Source organism: Sebastes fasciatus, chromosome 14 (assembly GCF_043250625.1).
Source record: "Sebastes fasciatus isolate fSebFas1 chromosome 14, fSebFas1.pri, whole genome shotgun sequence".
In the NCBI taxonomy this organism is placed as follows: Eukaryota; Metazoa; Chordata; class Actinopteri; order Perciformes; family Sebastidae; genus Sebastes; species Sebastes fasciatus.
This window is the reverse complement of record NC_133808.1, coordinates 18,658,928-18,682,675: the sequence shown is the minus strand read 5'-3', so window position 1 is coordinate 18,682,675 and position 23,748 is coordinate 18,658,928. Positions and strand designations below refer to the sequence as shown.

Sequence of the window (23,748 nt, the reverse complement as noted above, 5' to 3'; positions counted from 1 at the left end):
TGAGGAAAGATTAAAATCTGCAGTAAAGTGATCAGTAGATATTTTATGCTGCTCTCATTTAGCGGGAGAAACATTTTTGATTTGCCATTAATACATCAAATAAAGGCATAAGAAGCTAAACAGAACAATTAAACACAGATGAAACAGTCAGTCTGCACTCTCTCGCAGGTATCTCACAAAGCATGAAATGAATTAAAGTTGTTTATCTGCTATGTATTAGCGGGCAAATTATAGATAATTGCTCATTTGATGTATTCTGAGTAAAGCATTCATATGATGCATATGCTATGGATATTTCCCCACACAAACTTCAAGATGAAACAAACAGAAAAAAAATGGGATGTAATTGATTATAAGTTAATTGTGCAAAGGTCTCCCTGATGGAAACCATCTGTCAAAACAAGCTGTACATTCACTAATTCTAATCATAATTAATTAAATGGCTAACAAATTACATACATCATAGTTAGCACAGGGGGGAAACTACCGCAGGAACTGTTATGAAACAAATTATCTTTAACAATGGAAGAAAATTACATCACATAACTAAATATTATACTCGTTTCCGCAAGCCATATTTCTTAATGAATTCTCTAATTAATTTAATTCACACAATGTGCATAATTTGGAGCTGGAAATGTCAGTGGGTCAGACTTAACCATATTGTTGCTGGCTGTCTATTTCAACGAGTGCCATATTAGCACAACATGACCTCTATGTAAATTACACAGACCAACTGTTGTAAATTTAATTCCAGGGTCTAATTAACATGTTCTAAAGATATCATACAAGTACATTTAGCTCATTTTACACATGCGGGTGTCAATGTGAGATTTCCATTTGCCTTCATTTTGTCTAATCCCTTTGATGGGAAACGTCACGACGGCTTATGTTACAGATGTCAATTATGACAAAAGGGCGGTTATTTTTTCATGCTTCTTGCATTAAGTGCTGAACTTTCTGGTCGGGGTGACTCAGCACTCTCAAAACTCAAGACTGCTGGAGCTGTGAGCATTTACACACACTGTGAGTGAAGCTCATTCACAAAACACTTACATGTAAATTACAAGAGTATTAACAGTGGTGGGCATTTTATCTCCCTCTTTTCTAAATTACTGAGGTCAACAAGCACAATCAAAGTTAGTAAGACTGATAGATGTCACGGAGGCAGTGAAATAATGAAACCCCATAGATCAATATGACATGATTAATGATCCTGAGCAGTGAAGAGCTGTTGTGTGATTATTTTCTAGTGGTTTTCAGTTGGTAGTGCTCTTATAATAATAATACAAATCTGTCTGAGAACCTCTGAAGGAGCATTTGCTTCTGGGTGCAGAGACAGCATTTAGATAGGGCTGTCCTCGACCGAAGAAATTCTTAGTCGACTAACAGTCATATGATTTTGTCATCTAATCAACAGTTGATTTATTCGACAGATCTGTAAAACTGAGTTTCTCCACAAAGAATCACACAAAAGCACCACTTTAAATCTTGTGTTTACCAGAGATGTGCTCATAAGTTTCTTGGAAATAAGTCATTCAGCATGAAAAAAGCATAAAAAAACGACTAATCGTCTAAAAAAATCTTAGTCGACCAAGACCAAAACGACCGATAAGTCGACTAATCAGCTAAGAGGGACACATTTAGATGGATCAAAATGTATCACACATTCAAATTTACAGATGTTAAATCAAATATAAAACATCAACTGTACTGTGCACTATTATTTTCATTATCAATTAATCTGCTGATTAGTTTCTTGATTGATCTGTTAATCGGTTGGTCTTCAAAATGTAAGAAAATAGTGAAAAATTATACAATAGCAATTTCCCAGAGGCTGATGTGATGTCTTTAAAATGCTTGTTTTGTCCGACCAACAGCAAATTTGAAAAGCTCAAACAAAAATGCTTTAGACAAGTCATCAAATATTAAAATGATTGCAGACAAATCAATTAACAGCCTAATTATTTCAGCTCTACTGTGTATTCTATAAGTAAGAGTGTGTTTGCACATTGTTTCACTTCAGGTAATGCAACTATGAAGGAAATCCTATGTAATTATATACTGGGGATCGACTTACACTTGCTATATGCTCTGTCACCTCTGTCTCGCTGGTGTTTTTCCTCACGTTGGTGCCCGTTCAGTTTAGAGAAAACACAATCAAATTTACCAAATGATGCCATCATGAGTGCGAATGCAGAAATGGGTGAATAAATGAATAAATTGCCCAGTGGATGGAACATATAAGCTAACACATGCATTGCAGGGCTCGGGGGCTGTCCTGAGGCCAATCATTTAGCTAACACACTAATGAAAGCGTGTGTAGTGTGGCTAAGGGCAGCCACCATGGGAGGTACCACTCCCCTCCCTCCTCATGTTGGGGAGCGTTAATAGGCTGGATGGAGCCAATGCAACTCCCAGGAGAGGCCTGCTGATGAAGAGCAAAACCTGTCGTCGTCTTCACTAATCACTGCCTAATGGCTGCAGTAACACAGGTTTTACAAATGTGATGGTGCATGTGTTCCTGTGCACATGTGTGTGAGAAATACAGAAGTTTTAGACGTATATCGTATTGGTAATCTCACTAAATTGTTCTTTGGGGAATGTACGTTTCTATGCTTGGTTGTGTGCATATTTTGCTACGAAAGATGATTGGTAAAACTGTAATTTACATAACAAGTGTAGGGTTATTGTGGATTTCCAGGTATTGTCAATTTCACCATCACCAAAACAGAAAATATTAAGATTTTCTGTTTTTGTTTGTTTTGTTTCATATCATTAAAGGTCCAAATATGTAAATATAAACTGGTCTGGAACCTGCTGTCACTGTCAAACTTACTGACATGTCTCTAGATAGGAACATAAACGCATGAACAAATAAATTAGCGCTGAAACAATAAGCCGATTAATCAATTACTTGGTCGACAGAATTTTAATCAGCAACTGTCTTGATAATTGACTGATTGTTTCAGCCATTTTTCAACTTCCAGCTTCTCCAATGTGAGGATCATAGTACTGAATGTGTTGGGGTTTTGGTCTGTTGGTCAGGCAAAAAGACATTTAAAGACGTCACCTTGGGCTTTTGGGAAACTGTGAAGGACATTTTCACTATTTTTAACATTTTATGGACCAAATAATTAATCGACTAATCAAGAAAATGATCAGCAGATGAAACAATAGTGAAAATAATCCTTAATTGCGGCCTCAGATAAATATTTTTCCTGCTGTTTACAATATTTAACAAAACAGTAGCAGTAATACTATCTAATCAAAATAGTCTAACGTATTGTAGCTGTGTATCACCATATCTGAATGTGTGAAAACATTTTTGTATGAATACATTTCAAATGTGTGAATGTGTAATAAATATCTGTTTCATTTCAAATATTTTTATTAGGAAGCATGTGCATGTCAGTGATACAGACTTCTTTGGGGTGTATATCATGCCTCATTTCTGATATATATCAACAAAAACAGACAATACTATGAACTAAGGGCAAACAAAAATGGAGACAAGCAAATACAAAGACCATAAGTAATTAAAGGGAAAGAAATAATAAAAAAAATAATAAATAAATAAAACCCAGACAACACTCTAAGGCACACAAATCAGGGAAATATTGTCGACATACAGTGTGTAATAAATATCTGAACAAATAGATTTAATTTTGAATCTGAAAGGAGATCTGTAGCTGTGCAAGACATTTTGTGAACAAATGAAAGATTTGCACAAATAGTTTCCAATGTGTGAATGCATAAAGAAGATTTGCACAAATAATTTTCAGTAAGTATTTTTTGACCCTCTTTTGATGCTTCCTCCTGAACAGCCAATGGGGATGCTCAGTTCATTTGACTTTCCAATCAGGGAGCCGGGGGGGGCGTGCCTTCTGTGCTGTGTGACGGCAACTGAACTTGATTGTCGATGGCTGACAGCATTAGCCACACCAGTTTCCATTTAGTTTGTGGCGGTATACTCAGCACATTAAACGTGTATTTGTCTTCATATAGTTTGGTTAGATTGAAAGACAGAGGACGGATAATAACGTTATCTGCATCCTTAATGAACCGAGTTTGTATTTTTTTTTCTCACGTGTTAGAGTGACCAACACAGCCTGACCTGCAACGAAAAAAACGTCTTTGTAAAGTATGTCAAAAAATGTCCTGAAAAAATGTCATAGATAGAATGTCGAAAATTTCAAGAAAAAAAGTCAGTCGAAAAGTTTCATAAAAAAAAACGTCTTGGTAAAGTATGTCAAAAAATGTCATGAAAAAACGTCATAGTATAGAATGTCGAAAATTTCAGGGGAAAAAAGTCAGTAGAAAGATTTCAGGAAAAAAAAAAAGTCTTCGTAAAGTCAGTCGAAAAATTCACGAAAAAAAGTCAGTCGAAATATTTCACGAAAAAAAATGTCTTTGTAAAGTATGTTGACAAATTTCATGAAAAAAAATTCTTAGTAATGTAAATTTAAATGTTTCATGAAAAAGTCAGTCGAAAAATTTCACGAAAAAAAACGTCTTAGTAAATTATGTTGAAAGATATCACCAAAAAAGTCATAGTATAGTATGTTGAAAGATTTCACGAAAAAAAGTCAGTCAAAAAATGTCAAAACGTCTTCATAAAAATTATGTTCATCTAAGTGTTGAAAATGTCCTGACAGTCACCTGATGTTAGTCTATGAACATCTCTTTTTCAACTGAACTCTGATGAAATAAAAACTGAAATATTTTTCTTTGTTGAGTTCATTTGTTCCTTTCATTTCATGCTGTAATGACATGGCTTTAACGAATCTAGCCTGTGACGGGAGACTTTGTCCAATTACAGATCATTTCAGAGAGAGAGAGCGTTCCTATTGGCTGTTCATTCAATTTCTATTTCTCACCTCAAATGTTGTCAGAAACATCTTGTAGAGTACTGTTTATGCATGCGGTTCAAATTGGTAAAAGGATTGCTGACAGTACACATAATCCTCCATATTAATCTTCCTAATCTAGTCTACTGTTCACAGCGGTTAATCAAGTTATACTACATTTTAAGGTGTGTAGCCTACATTGTTAACCATGCAGGTGTAGCTCGTTTACGACACTGAAGTCAACGTAAAACGTTAATCAAACATTATGATGTCAGAGCTTTTCTTAAAGCTGCAGTGGGTAGAAATGGAGCAAATAAGATTTAAAAAAAGTTATTTTTATAAAACGGTCACTATATCGTGACAGTATGAGACAGGTAATCTGAAAAAAAAATCATGTGCCTCTGTGTCCTCTGGTGTTCCTAACGGCATCTGCAAAATTTCACTTACCGGAGGAAAAGAAGCAGTAAGAGCTGATCTGAGGTCTCCAGTCCAGCTGCTGTCTATGAGAGCCGGCTGTCAATCACTCTGAACTCCGACCAAACGGTCAAACTAGGCAGCGTTGATCAAATATTAATCAATATTATGTTACGTTAATGCCTATTGCTCACCTCAAATGTTTTCAGAATCATCTTGTAGTGCACGGTTTAGCTGTAAAATGAGAAAGTTTGTGACGCCGCCACCAATGTGAAATCTGGTGAAGGAACGCCAAGTTCCGGTCAAATGACCGAAGCACAGCCAATAGGAACGCTCTCTCAATGAAACGACTTGTGATTGGTCAAAGTCTCCCATCACGGGCTAGATTTGTTAAAGCCTGAAAACAGAGCCATGAGGAGGTGCAGAAGTCTAGTTTTCTCTCAGAACACTTGAATTACAATATGCTGAAAGGTTATTATGGAATATTGCCCAATGATACCAAAAACATACTGCCTACTGCCACTTTAACTAAAGACATGTTATGCCACCATTCATCTCTGTCAAACTAGACATTCCAGTTTAAATGTAGCTTGCAGGCTGACGTCGACACGTTTGGCTCGTGGCCAACGTAAACATGAGTATCTTTGGTGAAGCAATTGCCGAGTTAAGAAATCACTTCCGGTAACAGAGTGTGGTTTGTTGCCATGGTTTGTGACTTATGAAATTATTGAAGTAAAATTTACCCCAAAGTGATGTTGGAAAATTAGCTAAAATGTATATTTTTGGGGGGATGGGACAACAGGCATGACCCAGTGGTGTTCATCACTTTTTAGAGTCTAGAGAATAGCAGACAAGATGAGTGACAGTCGGAAATGAAGCAGCATGTAAAGTTATGATATTCTGGAAAGTATAAGGTTAAGTATAATTATATTGAATAATTTAAGTGATATATGTGCACACATACTAATCATAGGTCAAAACAGCGCTAAATTTGGCAGAAGTGTTAAAACGAAGAGCCGTTTGGGAGCCGAAAGAGCCGGCTCTTCTTGGTGAGCTGAGCCAAATGATGTGGCTCACTAAAAAGAGCCGTAATTCCCATCACTAACAGGCATGTCCCAGTCGTGTTCATCACTTTTTAGGAAACAGTTTCCGACTGGACGTTGAACGCTTTTATTTTGAAGGCTAAACCTACACTTCCGGTATCGTCCTATCTATCTCCCGCCAACTTTGTTAGCTCCTCTCTCGGCCGACACTTTCCTGCCAAATCTAACCAATCACAGCTCACTGACACAGTGGAAGTTGGTCGCTACGTCTTCATACAACAACTGTGTCACAGCCAACAAAACTTTAGCTCAGTTTCTTTTAGTTACGTGGAAGTTTTATAGGAACAAACACACAATGTCGGAGGCGACCGCAGCGACACGGTATGAGATAACTTTACATTGTATCTTTGTGCTGCTCTTTATGTGTCAATAATGACAACACAAGACTACTTGTGATGTTTCTAGCATGCCACGCAGGCAGCTAACTTCTCCAAAGAAAGGACAACTTTGCCTACAACTCAGAGTGACACTTTGACTGTACTTCCACGTGGATTTCCTTCTTAAAGGATGATGAAGATTAGGAGATACTTGAGGGGCAGTGGGAGGGTACTCGCCTTTGTGTTCATCGCCTCTGTCATCTGGCTGCTGTTTGACATGGCAGCTCTCCGCCTGTCAATAAACGACGTGAACAGTCAGCTGCTGAAGGAGAGAGTGGTCAAAGAGAGGGAGATCTTCAAGCAGCAGGCCAGGGTGACACAGGTGATGAAGAAGAATAGAGGGTTCAAACACCCAGTTCAGAGGGTGGACTTTGCTGCTTTTACACATGCTGGGAAAGAAGCAGCACTCAGTTCAAGCAGTGTCAAACTAGCCCAGGTGTACAGACAGGGGGGCAAGAAACAGGAGCACATGTTGGAGAATAAAAAGATGAATCTGCCCAAAACTGACCATCCCAAATATGTTGTTCCTGAACATAAAGAAGGAGTACAAAAGGTCACATCAAAGCAGGATGTTCCTGCAAAAAAGGAAGCAGTAAACTTGGATCAGAAAGTAGAGAAAAGTAGAGTACCTGTTAAAGTACCTGTAGCTAATATAACCCAAGTTGTTCAGAAAAACAAACATGCTCCGCTGCCAACCTCAAAGAAGGGACTCATTAAATCTGGAGATGTTGTACAAAACGTTCAGGACAAAATTGATTCAAAGACAGATAAAAAAGTCAAGGATGAGTCTAAGAGTGGAGCAAAAGGGAGTCAGCCTAAGGCTGAGGAGACACACCCTGTTAAAACAACAAACCCCCCACACAAGGATGTAAAAGGAAAGGAGGTAGATCATAAAGAAGAGGAGAAACACGTTAAGACGATCGCCAAGAGTGACCTGAAGGCAGTGAAGGAAACCCCGAAACCTACAATCAAGCTCCAGGCAGTAGAGGACTCTAAGAGTAATGCCACCGCTGTCAGAAAACCAGGTGTCCACAAAGTGCTTTCTCTGGATGTGACTAACGCTCCCAGAGATGTCAACGCGGTGGGCCAGTTTGGTCAGGCAGCACTGGCCGCCAGTAACGAAGACGCAGAGGTGAAGAAGAGATGGGATGAAGGGTATTTTAATGTCTACCTGAGCGACAAGATCCCAGTGGACCGTGCCGTCCCAGACACCAGGCCTGACGCGTGAGTCTTCGTCTGCACATTTCACCTCTCAAAGTGCTGTGACTGTGTGAAGCTGAATTGTTTTTTTTGCTGTGTTTTTTTCCAGGTGTGCACAGGAGCTGGTCCACGATGACTTGCCTACCACCAGTGTGATTTTCTGTTTCGTGGATGAAGTGTGGTCCACGCTCCTGCGCTCTGTGCACAGTGTGCTCAACAGATCTCCACCACACCTCCTCAAAGAGATCATTCTGGTGGATGATTTCAGCACCAAAGGTAATAGTGTCCCGAATGCTTCAAGGGTAGAGCATGTTACCTTGAATGGGTCTCCACGGGGCGACAAAAATAGACAACTGCAGCAACTTAAGCACCAGAAAACTGCAAAGGACAACACTGAGCACCAGGGTTTTATTATTAGAGGTAGATTATTCCTTCAGGCAGAGCACAGTATGTTATAAAGAGATAATAAACTAATATATACAGTAACAGTTATAGTTTGTCTAATAATTAGATTATATCGATTTTTTTTGCAGCTGCATCTCCAAGATATTCTCTGACTGTACGTCTTTCCATGAAAATGTTGATGCCTTTGTTTAATTGCTTTATCATACTTTGATTAATGCACCCCTCTTTTGACGAGGGCTTGGCAATGTGATGATACATATCGTCTATCTATTCTATATCGTTTCCATCGTGATATAGGTTAGGCCTATATTTATTTATTTTTACTCTTCTTAAAATGAGAAAATACTCAGTATGTGTCATTTGTCAAGTATTTAATTCACACAGGAGTATACAAACATAGGCTTTACCATGTGGTCATTTCATATAGATTATTTATTTATTGAATTACCAGAAAGCATGCATCGTTATCGAGATATGAGATGACCTGTGTCATGATAGAACATTTTGGCCATATCGCCCAGACCTATCTTTGACACTTCTATCATGTTTTATGTTTATTTCTTATATGGATTTATTAAGGGTCAAGTCTTTTTTAACGATGGAGCCTGGCCGAAACTGGATTTTTTTTAGGCCAAAGACAATACCAATATTTGAGAGTAAAAAAAAATATTATAACAATACATCAAATGTTATAATCTTTAAAAAGGTAACACAAATACATACATTTCTTATTTTGAGAACACACACAGCGAGCTGCAGACCATTGTGAGCTTCAATGGAAGTCCACCAAAATTAAAAAACATCGCACAACATCGCGTGTTGGGGAATTGGAGAAGAGTTGTGTGACGTGATTTAAATTTTGATTAAATATAAACATATTTTTGAGAACTATCCCAAATATGTGGTTATTAAAGAAAACAAGTATTGACAAAGATATGTATGGAGCAAGACATTTTACAGTTGATGATAAACTTACACAGTAATCTCTGCTGGACAAACCATTTAATGGTGTTTCTAAATTACTGTAAACAAATATTTGTAATTTCTCTACTGCAATTTGTTGTTACTTATAATCCGACTTATGTGCCAATACTCATGAATCGTTCATAAGCTGATATCATCAGGAGCTAGTTTATGAGTCATTCTCTATTTAACGCACATGGTTATAATTGGAGCTTTTTAGTAATATGTATCTAACACTTCAGTATAAAGTATATCAGTTAATATGTCAATATACGTTTTAACCTCAGTGGTTCTAATTAGAATTTAACATTTTTAAGTGCTGTATGTCATCTTTTCAAGCTGCTATGTGCACTTTTGTCTGCTGTCAGTGTTGTAAAATCACATGTAATATTTTTTTCCGGCAGCCAATCTAAAGGAACCGCTAGATAAATACATGTCCCAGTTTCCCAAAGTGCGAATCATTCGTCTGAAGGAGCGGGAAGGCCTGATCAGGGCCAGGCTGGCTGGAGCTGCTGTAGCCAAAGGTAACCACTGCTGTGATTAAAGAGGACCTGTTATGCCTATTTTCAGGTGTATACTTGTATTTTGGGTTTCAACTAGAACATGTTTACACGCTTTAATGTTAAAAACAAAACAAAAAACAAAAAAACGACAGCAATACAAAGGAAAGGGAAAAAGCACAAAAGCATAATAGGTCCTCTTTAAAAAGAATTGTCATAAATGTCTTTTAATGTATGGTTTGTATATATAATATGTAAAAAGGTGATGGCGGCATGGATGAGGGGATATAACCCACGTAAAAGAAAGATTAGTAACAGAACTCACATGAATGTGTGAAATCATGTGGTCAGACTTTGTAATCGCAAATGTCACACTTGTGTTGGCCGTGCTTTTTTTTTTTCCATCTCTAGCACTGAGCTGATCAGATAAGAAGAAGCATGTAAACAAAGTTCAAGTCTGAAATTGCAAATGCCCTTTTAACACTATTGTAAATAACTAAAACTAGGTTGAAGGTTTATGATACTGATAAATGAGAGAAAAAGATATTGTGGGCTTTAAATAATGTAATGACAAAAGAGCAGCGTTTTCAGGTGAACATCCGTTTGCTGTAAAGTTACAACATGTTCTCTTAAGGGAAGTATAAAATGCCCACACATTAAGAGTAATCTTTCTATTTACTGAATAATGGGTAGTTGCCTAAGGTTTAGTCTTCACTGTTTCTGAAACCCGAGATTGACACAGGCAAATGCATTTTAAATAGATGAAGAGAACAGAAAGTCTGTGACTCAGTCACCGTATCTTGCAAAGATGAGTGCATGAAATAGAAAATATGACAGTTCATATATAGAATAAAAGTCACACTGAGTTGCACTGCACATTATAAACTTGCACCTGCTCTCTTTTGTATTTGCCATATACTATTTTCTTTTTATATACTTAAACAAACAACTGCCTTTCAATGAACTCTGATACGTGTCGTAAGGGTTGCACTGCTGAAATGCACATGTGGTTATTTGTTTAACTACAGCAGGATGTTTGCTTTCCTTTAACGTACCGCAGGTGAGGTTCTCACATTTCTCGACTCCCACATCGAATGCAACGTGGGCTGGCTGGAGCCGCTGCTGGAGAGAGTCTATCTGGATCGCAAGAAGGTTCCCTGTCCTGTTATTGAGGTCGTCAGTGATAAGGACATGAGGTGACGCATTACTGGCATATTTGTCAAGCAGCCAAACATGTAATGTGATCAAGTTTTCGAAAGTTATGCAGAAGGAAATGTCATTTTTGACGTTTCTGTCTCTCTCTCTCTCCTCAGTTATATGCTGGTTGACAACTTCCAAAAAGGCATTTTCAAGTGGCCTTTGTTGTTTAGCTGGAAATCATTATCAGACGAGTACATTAAGAAGAATAACATGACCGTCTCAGATCCCATCAGGTACCTAAACAGTCCATTTTCATGTTTTATTATTATTTCTACTGCGTTTTTATTTATTTATTTATTTATTATTATCTTACAGATGTCCAGTTATGGCTGGAGGCCTTTTCTCCATAGACAAAAAATACTTCTATGAGCTCGGTGCCTATGATCCAGGCCTGGATGTGTGGGGTGGGGAGAACATGGAGATTTCATTTAAGGTATATCCCTCATCTAATTCATACAAGAGTATAGAGCTCAACAGTGAATTGAATTTCCTCATTCATTCATTCACTCCAGTGACGTTTCAGAAAATCCTTATACACAGAGTTTTAAGCATGGAACCAAGTCAACCATCTACGAGATGATCCGCGATTCAGTTTATGAATGGGATTTTCACTTCTGGAACGTCACTGTTGAGTTCTATTAGCCACGGGTGTTTAGGAACTCCCAAGAACTCCTCGCATATGACTCGTTATCCTACGTGTTGCCATTTGAACAGATCTGGATGTGCGGAGGGGAGATCGAGATCATCCCGTGCTCTCGAGTGGGACACATCTTCCGAGGACAGAATCCGTACAAGTTCCCCAAAGACAGGCAGAAGACGGTGGAGCGTAACCTGGCGAGGGTGGCGGAGGTCTGGCTGGATGAGTACAAGGACATTTTCTACGGCCACGGCTACCACCACCTGCTGGATAAAAAGAACACCGACATCGGCGACCTCACCGAGCAGATTGAGCTGAGGAAGAGGCTCAAATGCACGAGCTTCAAGTGGTACCTGGATAACGTGTATCCAGATCTAAACGCTCCTTTAGTCAAAGCCGAGGGCCTGGTATGTACTGTAGATAAATACACTTTGTTTACATTTCCCTAAAGGCCCAGACACACCAAGACACACCCAGCGTCGCATCATGTCGCCATTGCCTTGGCTGACAAGTATTACAAGTATTACTTGAACACACTGCAAAGGCTACAGCCGACGTACATGAAACAAAGCGACGTTTGCCGACTATTTTCAAACCACTCTCAACCACCACTTAGCTTCATTCCAGACGGCCGTGTCGTTGTGAAAATATCAGTGTATTGGAATGTTCAGATGAGATGAAGATGAAAAATGAAAAGAGCCTTCTGTGTTTTTCCTCTTTACTTGTTTTCCTCACTTCCATTCCTCTCCTCGTGAACTGATTCGTTTAAGCTGAACAGCCAATCGGAGTGATTTCTCTCACCGACGGGCTCCGCCAGCGATTCAACATGCTCAATCGGCCAAAAAGCGTCTGACACGGGCAGACTAGAGTCGACCGCAAAAACCAGGCCAACAGACGCTCACCGATTCCCAAACTGTCCGACCGTCGGCTTGGTGTGTCAGGGCCTTAAAAGATTTCTTAAAAATGAAAGCTTGTTCTGCTCTCCCTCCATCCAGCTATTGTTATCTCTGCTGGGAACCCAAACAGAGACTGTGATTGTGCTCCTTTGGAACAAAGAATAGATATCTATTAAAGCTTTCTGTGAGGATTCATTGAAGGAAATGAGAACAGCAACAAAGCCCATTGTCACACGTAACTCTAAACAGATGCATGTCAACAAATGTTTGTTCCATTCCGTAAAGTTGTTGTCTTCTCATTTTTCCTCATAGATCTTTAATCGCGGCTTAAGGAAATGCCTCTCTCAGCAGAAGGGCTCTCTTTTGTTTGAGACATGTGATCTCAACCAGCAGGTATGTGTCTTTGATTTATATCACAGATTATTTGACTGCAAAAGAATGCAGATGTTTAGTGTTTTCAGAGGCAAATATGCGGATATTGTGCAATTTTGGCCTCAGGGCTGTGGCAATTATGGGGAGAATAACAAAAATATCCAGGAATAGATCAGGACAAATGCAATCAGAGTTCAAAACAGGACCCAAAAGAAACAAGGGTGGAGTCCAAGACAAGACCAAGCCTTTCTAAATGTGGCCTTTTTGGATTCAGAGAAGCCATCCCTCAAAATCTGTCAGTTTTCATGGGGTGTAATTACATCCTTCTCTCTCTCTGTCTCTCTCTCTCCCTCTCTCTCCCCCTCTCTCTCTCTCTCTCTCTCTCTCTCTCTCTCTCTCTCCCTCTCCCTCTCCCTCTCTCTCTCTCTCTCTGGTATTCAGAGTCAGCACTTTAATTACACCTGGATGAGACACGTTCGCCAGCAAGATCTATGCGTCATTCCCCACGGCAAGGGCAGCGCCTTCACTTTACAATCATGTGACAACGCCAAGCCTGAACATCGCTGGATCCACAAATCACCCAACTCCGCTCTGGTAGGTTAGGGTGTGCCGTTTGTTTTGTCTACTGTCTTTTTGTTTTTCTTTCCTTTGTCAACTCTGTCATTTTAGAAATTCTTACTCTCTGTGTTTCAAAGAAACAGGACTGGCCTGCTGTCAGTTGGAAGTTAGTGTAGTAGAATCAAAGGGTGTTAAGAGGCTAAAGTAGGGCCGGGCGTCATTGCTGTTAATCTCGTTTCCTGTTTTGTCTTTGTGAAGGCGGAGCACCTCATGGCAGATTTTGTTTACCACATGTGCCTGGAGGCGGGGCCTGAGGGTGACAAGCTTCTCCTAAACCCATGCGAGAGCAGGAACGCCTTCCAAAAGTGGCAGTTCACAAACTACTACACTGTGTGACGAGACTGAAACGTGTCAAACGTGCACTATAGAGACCTTCAGTGGCCGGGCTATGGTCCAGACTCAACACACACGTCTGTCCAGAGGAGGTGGCAGCAACGGGTGTGGTGGTGTAAAGCAGAGGGTTTGGGGATGTGCAATGTTTCTAATTCCCTCTTTATTATATCGGACGTGGACTGGACCTCACCTGTGCCAGAGGAAGGAGAGCATCTCCTCTCCTGTTTAGGAAGATTTGGACCGGACGGCGATTGTTTAAAGGGATTCAAGCAGCGAATGTCTGTGTGAAGAACACTCCATATTGAGCACAACATATCATCTCACTGCCAAAGATAAACAGTGCCTCTTTGATATAACATTTAAGAAGTGATTTTCTTTTTTGTGTTTGCTCTGCTGGGACTGAAATAATGAGCTTAATTGCATGTAATGTAGAATGTATACATTTGTATTAAACACTTTTGGTGAGACATCATGTTATCTAAACTATGTACTTTTATGTTTGATGAGGCACATGGGTGTAGCTGCGTCTATGGTTTTTAAGCATTATTTAGGTGTAGGTTTTGTTGTGAAAACTGTCCCTTTTTGTATGAATGTCTTCTCGTCACTAGAGGGAAGTGTTGGTTCAAAACATGTAATAAAGCTGTGCTGTGATTTCATGTTTTTATGGCCTGTGATCCAACCCTTTAACACACACTGATTGAAATGCATTTGCTTAAGACACTAAAATAAAATGATGGAGATAAAGATTTAATAGCACGTATCTCTTTATTATTTTTATCCCATTAGGACATTTAAGTATGTATGTTTAGTTAATCACTCATAAATATAGGTTAAGATACTGAATCTCTAATACCAAACAACATCTTAGTTATTATAGCCAGTAGGATTATAAAGCCCTGAGCGTCTTATTTATGTAATCTGCTGCTCAAATACCTGCTTTACATAACAAGATGTTTTCATCCCGAAACCATCAAAATGAAAAACATAAAGTACAATCTTAGATATGTGATATGATAATCAGATACTACACCACAGATATAAATAGTACTCTTCATTTGGATCATCTTGTGTGACCTGGTGAGTTACGTCAGAGATTTTCATTACTATGTACATTTTAGAACACATAAATATGTAAATCGTGTACCACAGATGTGCAATCAGTTTTGTTATGGATCACGTCCTGCAGTTTAAAGGAGCAGTGTGTAAAGATTTGGCGACATCTAGCGGTGAGGTTGCAGATTGCAACCAACTGAAATTTCTCATGTTCCAAGCATGTAGGAGAACTACGGTGGCCGACGTGAAAACTTCGTGAAGAGGACCGGCTCCCTATGTAGATATAAACGGTTCGTTCTAATCTAACAAAAACACAACGATTCTTATTTTCAGCTGATTATACACTAAAGAAAACATACTTATTAATATTATATACCATTTCTGCCAATAGATCCCCCCTAAATGTTACACACTGTTCCTTTAAATTGATCAAAACCATCTTACAACTTCATGATCATGTACTCAAAGTCGTCTATCTTCTGGCGGGTGTTGCCTCTGCGGATCTTGCGGTAGGACACGGTGCTGTATTTGGAGGAGGAGAGGTGGTTGAAGGATTCCTGCTGTCCGGCGGCACCGTCACCGTCACAGGATTTCTTGGGCAGAGGCAGAGTGGAGTAGCCTGGTCTGGGGATTTGATGGATGTCCTGCTGTGGCTCCACCTGATGCTGCCACCTGTCGCGTGATATCTGGAGTTCAGCACTAGAGTTCCGCTCCGAGACGTCTGCCTCACCATTCAGCCTCGTATGAGCCTCTTTATTAAAGGGTCCAAGGTTTGGTATCACTTCTTCTTTCTCAACTGGTAGATTTGCTGGAAAGGAAACGAAAAAATCTGATTTGCATTCTGTAAACACAAACACACTCAATCTATTTTACTGCACAATAATAATAATAAATTCCTCTTACCTTTTTCTGCTGATGTATTTTGCTGCTTTTGCATGTTTAGAGACTCTCCACAGGTGCTCACTGACTTCTCTGGAGTTAGATCGGACTGTGCTCCTGGATCTGACTGATCCATAGGTTCAGTTTTTGGTGTCAGGAGCTTTTGTCGTTCCTCTTCTCGTTCAGTCAGAATGACCTGCTGAGTCACGTCCTTCTCCAACTCTGCAATTTCTTCGTCAATAATGGATTCTTCCCCTGGATCATCCACTAGGTGCTCGCACTCGTTGGCACCAAAACCACGAGATGTGTTTGCTGTTATGTCCTCGTCACTGTAGAACACGGAGTCGTCTCCCTCCTCCATCAACCAAACATCTCTTTCCCCAGGCTCCTCCAGGCTCTGGAGGGCCGCGAGAGTGATCCCACCGATGATCTCCAGTACCTGGGAGGCCAGTTCATCTTCTTCTTCTACTGAGCCCCGCGGGGCCTTTGGAGGCATCGTGCTCGTCTCCATCTCCATCTGACTGTTTTTCTTTCAATAGTCCAGCTTCAATGCTCTTAGTTGTTTTCAAAATTAAAGCAACCTCAGACTTCTCATCGTCACATCGTCTGCTCCAGCGTACCAAAATACTTCTTATCCCACATCGTCAAAGATCCATCCTGCAGCTCAGTCAGCGGTGCCAGGTCAAGCTCTCCAGTGAGCTCTCTAGTGCTAGTACCATGTCATTCTGTGTGCATGTTGAATCACTGAATAACAGGGGGTTTGTTTTGGCCCCAACAAAGACTCTTTGTGACTCTGGCATCTGCAGATGAAGTGATTGTACTCATTCTGTGATAATCTCTGCTGGGTGACCACCTTCAACTACTCTAACATTTTGAGTCTGGATTAACATTCTCCTTTAGGTTTTCTTTCTACAGTTGTTGTACACATGATGATTAAGCTAAGCCCTGTTAAGGCTTTGAGTTCAAAGGACAAATAAATACCATTGCATCTTAAAGGAACAGTGTGTAACATTTCGGGGGATCTATTAGCAGAAATGGAATATAATATTCATAACTATGTTTTCATTAGTGTATAATCACCTGAAACTAAGAATCGTTGTGTTTTCGTTAGCTTAGAATGAGTCCTTCATATCTACATAGGGAGCGGGTCCTATTCGCGGAGTCCGCCATGTTACTCCGTCATGTTTCTACAGTAGCACAGAACAGACAAACCAAACACTGGCTCTACAGAGAGCCTTTCACGTTTTTACGTTACCTTAAGGCCCCCGTAGTTCTCCGACATGCTTGTAAAACTGCAGTTACGTAAGCCACAGAGTACAAAACCGTGGTACCGCCAGCCGGCGTCTGACTTCCGTTGCTCCTAAAGTAGTGTTATTATGGTAAGGATGGCGAAGCGACCGGCGTTACCACAGTTTTGCACTCGGCGGCTCACGTTACCGTAGTCTTGGAAAGGGAAGAGTGAGCAGAGGGGTACTCAGTTAGTTGCAATCTGCAACCACACCACTAGATGCCGCCAAATCCTGCACACTGTACCTTTAAAGCTTCAGTAGGCAGTATATTTTTGGCATCATTGGGCAAAAATTCCATAATAACCTTTCAGTATATTGTAATTCAAGTGTTCTGAGAGAAAACTAGACTTCTGCACCTCATCATGGCTCTGTTTTCAGGCTTTAAAAAATCTAGCCTGTGACGGGAGACTTTGGCCAATCACAGGTCATTTCAGAGAGAGAGCGTTCCTATTGGCTGTGCTCCTGCTGGTGGGCGGTGCTTGGTATTTCCTCAACTGTTCTCAACATGGCTGCTGGGTCACAAACTTTCTCATTTTACAGCTAAACAGTACACTACAAGATGTTTCTGAAAACATTTGAGGCAGATATAGGCATTATAGTAACAGAATATCGATTCATATTTGATCAGCGCTGCCTAGTTTGACCGTTTGATCGGAGTTTGCGAGTGATTGACAGCTGCTCAGAGACGGAAGCTGGACAGCAGAGTCCAGCTTAGCTCTGATTGGTTGTTTTCCTCCGGTCTATGAATATCATGCAGATGCTATTTCGAGCACCGGCAGACACAGAGGCACATGATTTGTTTTCAGATTACCTGTCTCGTGCACTACTGTCAGGATATAGTGACTGTTTTATAGAAATAACTTTTTTTTATCATATTTGCTCCATTTCTACCCACTGCAGCTTTAAGTAAGGCACCTGAAACGTTGATATAAGGGTATGTTCAACACACAACATCAGCACTGTTCGCGGTACAAAGAGGAAAAACTCTCCAGTATTTCAAACGAAAGCAAAGATTAGAGAAAGGAAAAAAAAAAAAAAAGAATACAAATTTATTCGTCTCCCTTCTATCACGACCCCTCAGATTTATCTTATCTTGTGACCCTTTGGAGGGGCCCGACCACCACTAGGACTGACTGTGTATACAGTAGTTAAAGATAGATCCACCTCAACAAGCTACACTAGTAAAAAGCTGCTTACACACTGATGCACAATCTAATAATGTCATAAATGATAATCAGTCATAGGGAACATTTTACTGCAGAGCTACTACTTTTACTTTTGTACGTAGGGATGGGAATACTTTTTCAGACACTGTCTGCATGCAACACAACTTTTCATAATTAATCTTTTTTTTATAAGACGCATTTATGAGCCCATTGAACCATTTAATTTTCTGCTTCATAAAACAAACGGAAAAAAAACTGAAAAAGAAGTGGTGATATTTTAAATGATCTCTCTCTTGGTTTTGCTGCTTCAAAACAAAGTGTGTCGTCCTTTTTGTGAATAGTAATCATCAAGTCTCTCTCTTTAGCAGCAGTAGCAGCAGGAAACCAAAGAAGTGAGACTTATAACAGGAAGTGTGTGAGGTTTCTATTCTCAGGTGTTATAGACAAACTGTTGTGCATACCCCAGAATAATTTGTTTCTGTGTGAGTAAATTCTGTGTAATACCTGCATCATCAACAGAAATCTGCAATGTAGCCCACTCTGTGATGCAAGAGGGCATTATTATCTGGTATCTGACAGAAAACGCTGGTGGGTTTGTAAGACTTCATAAGTTTATTATCTTTTTTTTTTTAAAAGTCCTTTGCATACAGATTTTCTTGATTTGATACCAAAAAATAAATCATGCCATTCTGTAAAAATGTATTTTTTTCACTACTGAAAGTGAAACAGTCACATTTAAGTACATTTACAAAAAACAGTTTCAGTAGTTCACAGCTTGAAAATAATGTTGGAAATGAAAACAGTTCAGTTGTACCTGTTGTACCCACATCCTGTTATGAGCTGAGCAGACATCTATACTGAGCGCTTTGGTTTTGGTACTCAACGTGAACGTGACAGAGGTATACTGTTTAAATGTTGCTCGACCTGAAAAAAAATTAATGGTTGGTTTGAAATCCAAGGTGCTACATGAGGACAGCTGCTGCAGTTCAGACTGTTCTGATTAATGCAGTTTTTTATTCAAGCTAGTAGGATACATAATCTCTCATCTATATACATCACAATCTTGTATTCATACATTCATTTAAAAATACTTTCGTAATGCTTTTTGTGTCACCACAAGTCTTTAAGGCTCAGGAGCCTCTTGGGTCAACTTTGACATTAAGTGCCAAAATGTCTGTTCTCTCTGTGTTCCCATGAAGGCAAAAACACTTTATTTTTAAAGGGTTAACCCAACTTGAAGAGTGGGGAAACACTTCATTACAGTGTATATTGCTTTCTGCACCAAGAGCATGAGAAACCTTGTTAACCCTTAGTATAAAGTAGACACAAGGATGCATGTAAAGTCACTGAGTATTTGCTCCCGTCTCCTCCTCCTCAACTGATCGCTGGAGTCCAGGGAGTAACTTCAGGATGTGTTTGCGAACACTTGCTCTCCTGCTTTTACGGGGCAGGGTACCAAACAAGGAGGTGATCCTCGTTTCCTCCCAGGAAGGAGAGAGGGAGCTGCTGCTGTCGGCCAAGCTGGAGCTGCTGCAGCGGTTGAGGGATTTGTGGTGACGGCTGGAGCTGGAGGAGAACCTGCGGGAGCCGTCCTGTGAGGGGAAATCTTTGGGGAAGAAGCATCCGTCGTCGTCGTCTGTTGTGGTGCTGGGTGCACTGCACGGGCTGGGAGAGCACAGGTCGTCAAACACGCTGGCTTGGTCACTGTCGTCTGTCATCGCGCTCCTGTAGCTGCTGTCACTAGAGAAACGGCGGCCACAGCGGCCTATGGGGGAGCTCAGACTTGCTGAGGAGTCCAGAGAGAGGTGGAGGCTGCTGTTGTTCAAATTACCTGAAAACATAAAGTCAAAGTTAGCGAAAGCTGAAACAGGAAGTTCGTCAGCAGCTCATTTCTCTGGGGAACTCCTTCATCTAATTTATGTGGAGTTTACACTTGAATTCACATAAACAGTGTCGCTTCAGAGCGTTGACGTGAGAAAGGAAGTGCTGTGGTCTGACAGCTGAACCGTCCCTCTCACCTCGCATGAGACGCTTTTCCTGTAATGTCAGGGCCTGCAGCTCCACCAATTTCTCACGTAGTGATTGCTGTATGGGCAAAAAACATCGTGGTTTTACTTCCAGTAAAATAATTTCAGCAGTTTTGCTTTTTCATTAAGAGCTGCAGTATGTCACCAACAAACATGAGACTCACCTTAAGCAGGTTCATCCTCTTCTCTAGCTCGATCTGCTTCACTACGTTCCCACATACAGTCTCCATCCTGGAAACACAACAACATACAATCACACAGAGTAAAACACTGATAGCACACCGTTTTTATTTCTGTGCAGTGGATTTATGCACAAGCAATTTATATAAATTTGTCACTCACTTCAGATTGTTGGTGGATTCTCTGATCAGATCTAGTATGTGCTGATGAGATGATCCTTCGATGCTGACCCCGTTTATAGTGATGATAACATCTCCTATTATAAATGAGGATGCAAAAAAAGAAGAACTAATCAATTACGAGAACATGGCTTTGTGCATGTGTGTGGGCGTTTACATGGTGACATATTTGTCAATCTATGTAGATCAGTAAAGTGCAAAAAGGTCTGAGGGTTTTGTAAGCGTATAAGCAGGGCGTAGGGCCCGTATAGAGGGCGTGGGTGGTTCACCTGTGGTCAGGCCAGCACCCTCGGCAGCGCTGTCCTCCTGCACTTTGCGCACAAACGTGCACATCTCCACTGCAGAGCTGTCCTTCAGCTGCAGGCCGTACGTCTGCAACAGGAGAAAGTTTGTTTTTCCATAAAAAGATCCTCTTATTAAACATGGGGTATGCATAAAAAATACTGTATAATAAGAGATTAAAAAGGATGACAACTACATGTAGGCTGCTTAATGTACCTGAATTTCAAAACCAAATGTTTCATTGTCTTGTTTTTCCAGTATGATCGTGGTCCTGTGCAAAAGAGAAATGCAAAACAAGAGAAAATCTATATTTTAGAAACTGCTCTTTATGTATATAACTCTATTTCAATTTTTTTAAAAAGGCAACATATATAATTTTACATTTAACAAGGTTAAAGGTGAGATTTTCTACTGTATGATAAATTGCACATGAGATTTGATATATTTACCTTTGTGGGTCAGAGTAATCAACCAGTGAGTTGGAGTGGGTTAGTTTGGGCTGCAAAAAAAAAAGAGAAATACAGAGTTCCTCTTTAAAACAATATAACAGATTCAAGTTGTAAACCTTTCAGGGAACTAAAACGGTCATTAAGTGTGAGAACATGTTGATCCTATACGGTGCTAAATAACTCTAGAGATTAAAAGGCTTTTGGCCAGCTGCAGGGAGCTGCTGTACTTTTGCCACACAGTTGGTGGTAAATCAGTGAACTGCTTCCATTTATAAAACAATACAATCTCAGCTCTAATCAAGATTATATGTCAGTGTTTAGTGATGTTTGATTTGCAGAAGTGTGTGTTTATATTACAGCAATATATGACATTTGATTTATTGTCTCACCTTGCACACGCTGGGCAGGGAGCCTGTGTTGTTCCGGTGTCGGTCATTGTTTCCCCTCAGCGAGCGTCGGTACCACAGGGTGCATTTCTTCCTCAGAGTATTATCCAGGATGTAATTCTCTTGGCTGCCCTGGCGTGGAAGTCCATTGAAATTCATGGTGGACTGCATGGTAGAGTAGTCCTCAAAGCACCATCATGTACTGCTGCAGCAGCTCTTCAGTGGTTGTGTGGCCCTGCCCCACTGTGCAGCCAAGTGCAGAGCGTGTCAAGCGGAAATCCACGTCATGTGGTAGACCTGCATCTGCACATCACAGCCTCACATACCTAATTTCCTGTTCACCTCTTTTAACTTTTGATCTTTTTTCTCGAGAAGGGACGGTTTGCTGTTTTGAAAAGAAAAGGAAGAATCTTCTCCCTTCAAACAGTCCCTTTCCCTTTTTGCAGTCTAAGCAATTTGATTTCTGGTCTGTCAGAAGTCAGTAATGCATGAGAAACTGCCACCTCACGCCACCTCCACCACCACCACTACCACCTGCTTCCAGCCTCTCTCACTCTCAGTTTCTCAATGGGCTTAGCTTCAGTCTGAGCCCGAGTCCTGTGTTCTGCCAGGCAGGGAGACTTGTCTTATGAGGACAGACAGACAAAAGGCTGATTTAGCTCGGGGCCAGTGTCACGCTCCCCAAACAGACGGCATGGGTCAGTGGGCCGAAGGCATCAGACACGGTCGGTTCAAAAGGGAAATCACACACAGGCCGGCGGTCAGGGAGACAATGGCTGATGGGGTAAAAAAAAAACTGAACCACAGTGCACAAACCTTCTCCCACTACCACGCCCACGCCTACAAAAGGTACACTGTTTAATCTGCAGGAAAAGAATATCACCTTTCACTCTGCACAAAAGCTGCGTTCCTTTGGTGAACAGAAAATCGTTTCACTTTGAGTCTCAGTACTGTACAGTATATTATGAACCCAGTTGAATCACTTCTTCACTAGCAGATTGCCTCACAGCAGTCCCCTCTGCCCCACTGACCCTTGGCAGAGCCGTTGGCCCACCAACCACGGGACCGTCTGGAACACTGATATCCCATTTCACCAGGACATTGCAAATTTACAGCCATATTTTTACCCCAATATGTACAGAAAAGCGCACATTTTGTTCTTTTCATTGATAGCATGCACTTTCCTGCTGCTTGATAAAGCATTGTATACACTATCATTAATGATTCTACGCGAGGAAACAGAACGCACATCTCAGCTTGAGATTTACAGACTAGACTCACATTTTTTGAAGTGTATCTTAAACCTTGTGCATCATTATAGGGACATTTTGGGTTTTTTAATTAAAAATGTTTTGATAATTTTGACTGTATTAGTACATATGGCATACATTTTGGCAATGGTGTGAGCTTATTTTTAAAATTTTGGCAATTGAACCTGTTATAATAAGTCTATAATAAACTGTGTAACCAAAATGCAGACACTCAGACCCTTCAGGACACAAATGTCCCCTTTGAAACCCTTTAAAAACACAATTTTTGATCCCACGGCCATTACAGCATAATATTATGGATTCTATTATATCAGGCTTTCAACCTAAAGCCCTTGCTTCAAAATTGTAATTTTTACTATTTTACGCCATCATTTTCTCATGTTTGCCCTATTGACCAAATACATGCTATTCTCCTGGTTGCCTGCACAAAAAATTAAAATGCATCAAAATCAGTGTTGTCATATCCCAGACTGTGAATTATTTTTTTTAAAAATAGCGTTTAGTATACAGAAAATAACTCAGTTTTTGTGTTGTTTTCATAACAACAGTTGCATTATGTAAAAAAACTGGGTAAAAATTCTGAAAATGAATGAATATATAGTAGTTATGATCAGGACTGATGTTTAAAAGATTTAACTTAAAATAATATTAATATATAAAATTATGGCAGTTTTTTGTCACGGACATTTTTGTCCTGTAAGGACATCTGAGCACCTTTT

At 40.2% G+C, this 23,748-nt stretch overlaps 3 protein-coding genes across 3 annotated transcripts; 1 reads left to right on the top strand and 2 right to left on the bottom strand.

Moving 5' to 3' along the window:
* The first annotated feature begins 6,547 nt into the window (after positions 1-6,547).
* galnt5 (polypeptide N-acetylgalactosaminyltransferase 5) lies at positions 6,548-14,619 on the top strand. Its single transcript, XM_074659461.1, has 10 exons — positions 6,548-7,968; positions 8,054-8,220; positions 9,717-9,836; positions 10,873-11,008; positions 11,126-11,245; positions 11,328-11,445; positions 11,727-12,056; positions 12,858-12,938; positions 13,359-13,511; positions 13,734-14,619. The coding sequence occupies exons 1-10, from the start codon at positions 6,875-6,877 to the stop codon at positions 13,869-13,871; spliced, it is 2,457 nt and encodes an 818-aa protein (XP_074515562.1). The 5' UTR covers positions 6,548-6,874; the 3' UTR covers positions 13,872-14,619.
* Positions 14,620-15,274: 655 nt separating this feature from the next.
* ermn (ermin) lies at positions 15,275-16,463 on the bottom strand. The gene is made up of 2 exons (XM_074659462.1): positions 15,825-16,463; positions 15,275-15,729 (listed from the first exon to the last, which is right to left on the bottom strand). Exons 1-2 carry the CDS (start codon positions 16,315-16,317, stop codon positions 15,362-15,364), a joined length of 861 nt encoding a protein of 286 aa, XP_074515563.1. The 5' UTR covers positions 16,318-16,463; the 3' UTR covers positions 15,275-15,361.
* Positions 16,464-18,848: 2,385 nt separating this feature from the next.
* On the bottom strand, positions 18,849-22,057 carry cytip (cytohesin 1 interacting protein). Its single transcript, XM_074659460.1, has 8 exons — positions 21,762-22,057; positions 21,373-21,422; positions 21,140-21,194; positions 20,911-21,013; positions 20,625-20,718; positions 20,447-20,513; positions 20,274-20,340; positions 18,849-20,086 (listed from the first exon to the last, which is right to left on the bottom strand). The coding sequence occupies exons 1-8, from the start codon at positions 21,927-21,929 to the stop codon at positions 19,599-19,601; spliced, it is 1,092 nt and encodes a 363-aa protein (XP_074515561.1). The 5' UTR covers positions 21,930-22,057; the 3' UTR covers positions 18,849-19,598.
* Positions 22,058-23,748: the final 1,691 nt, after the last annotated feature.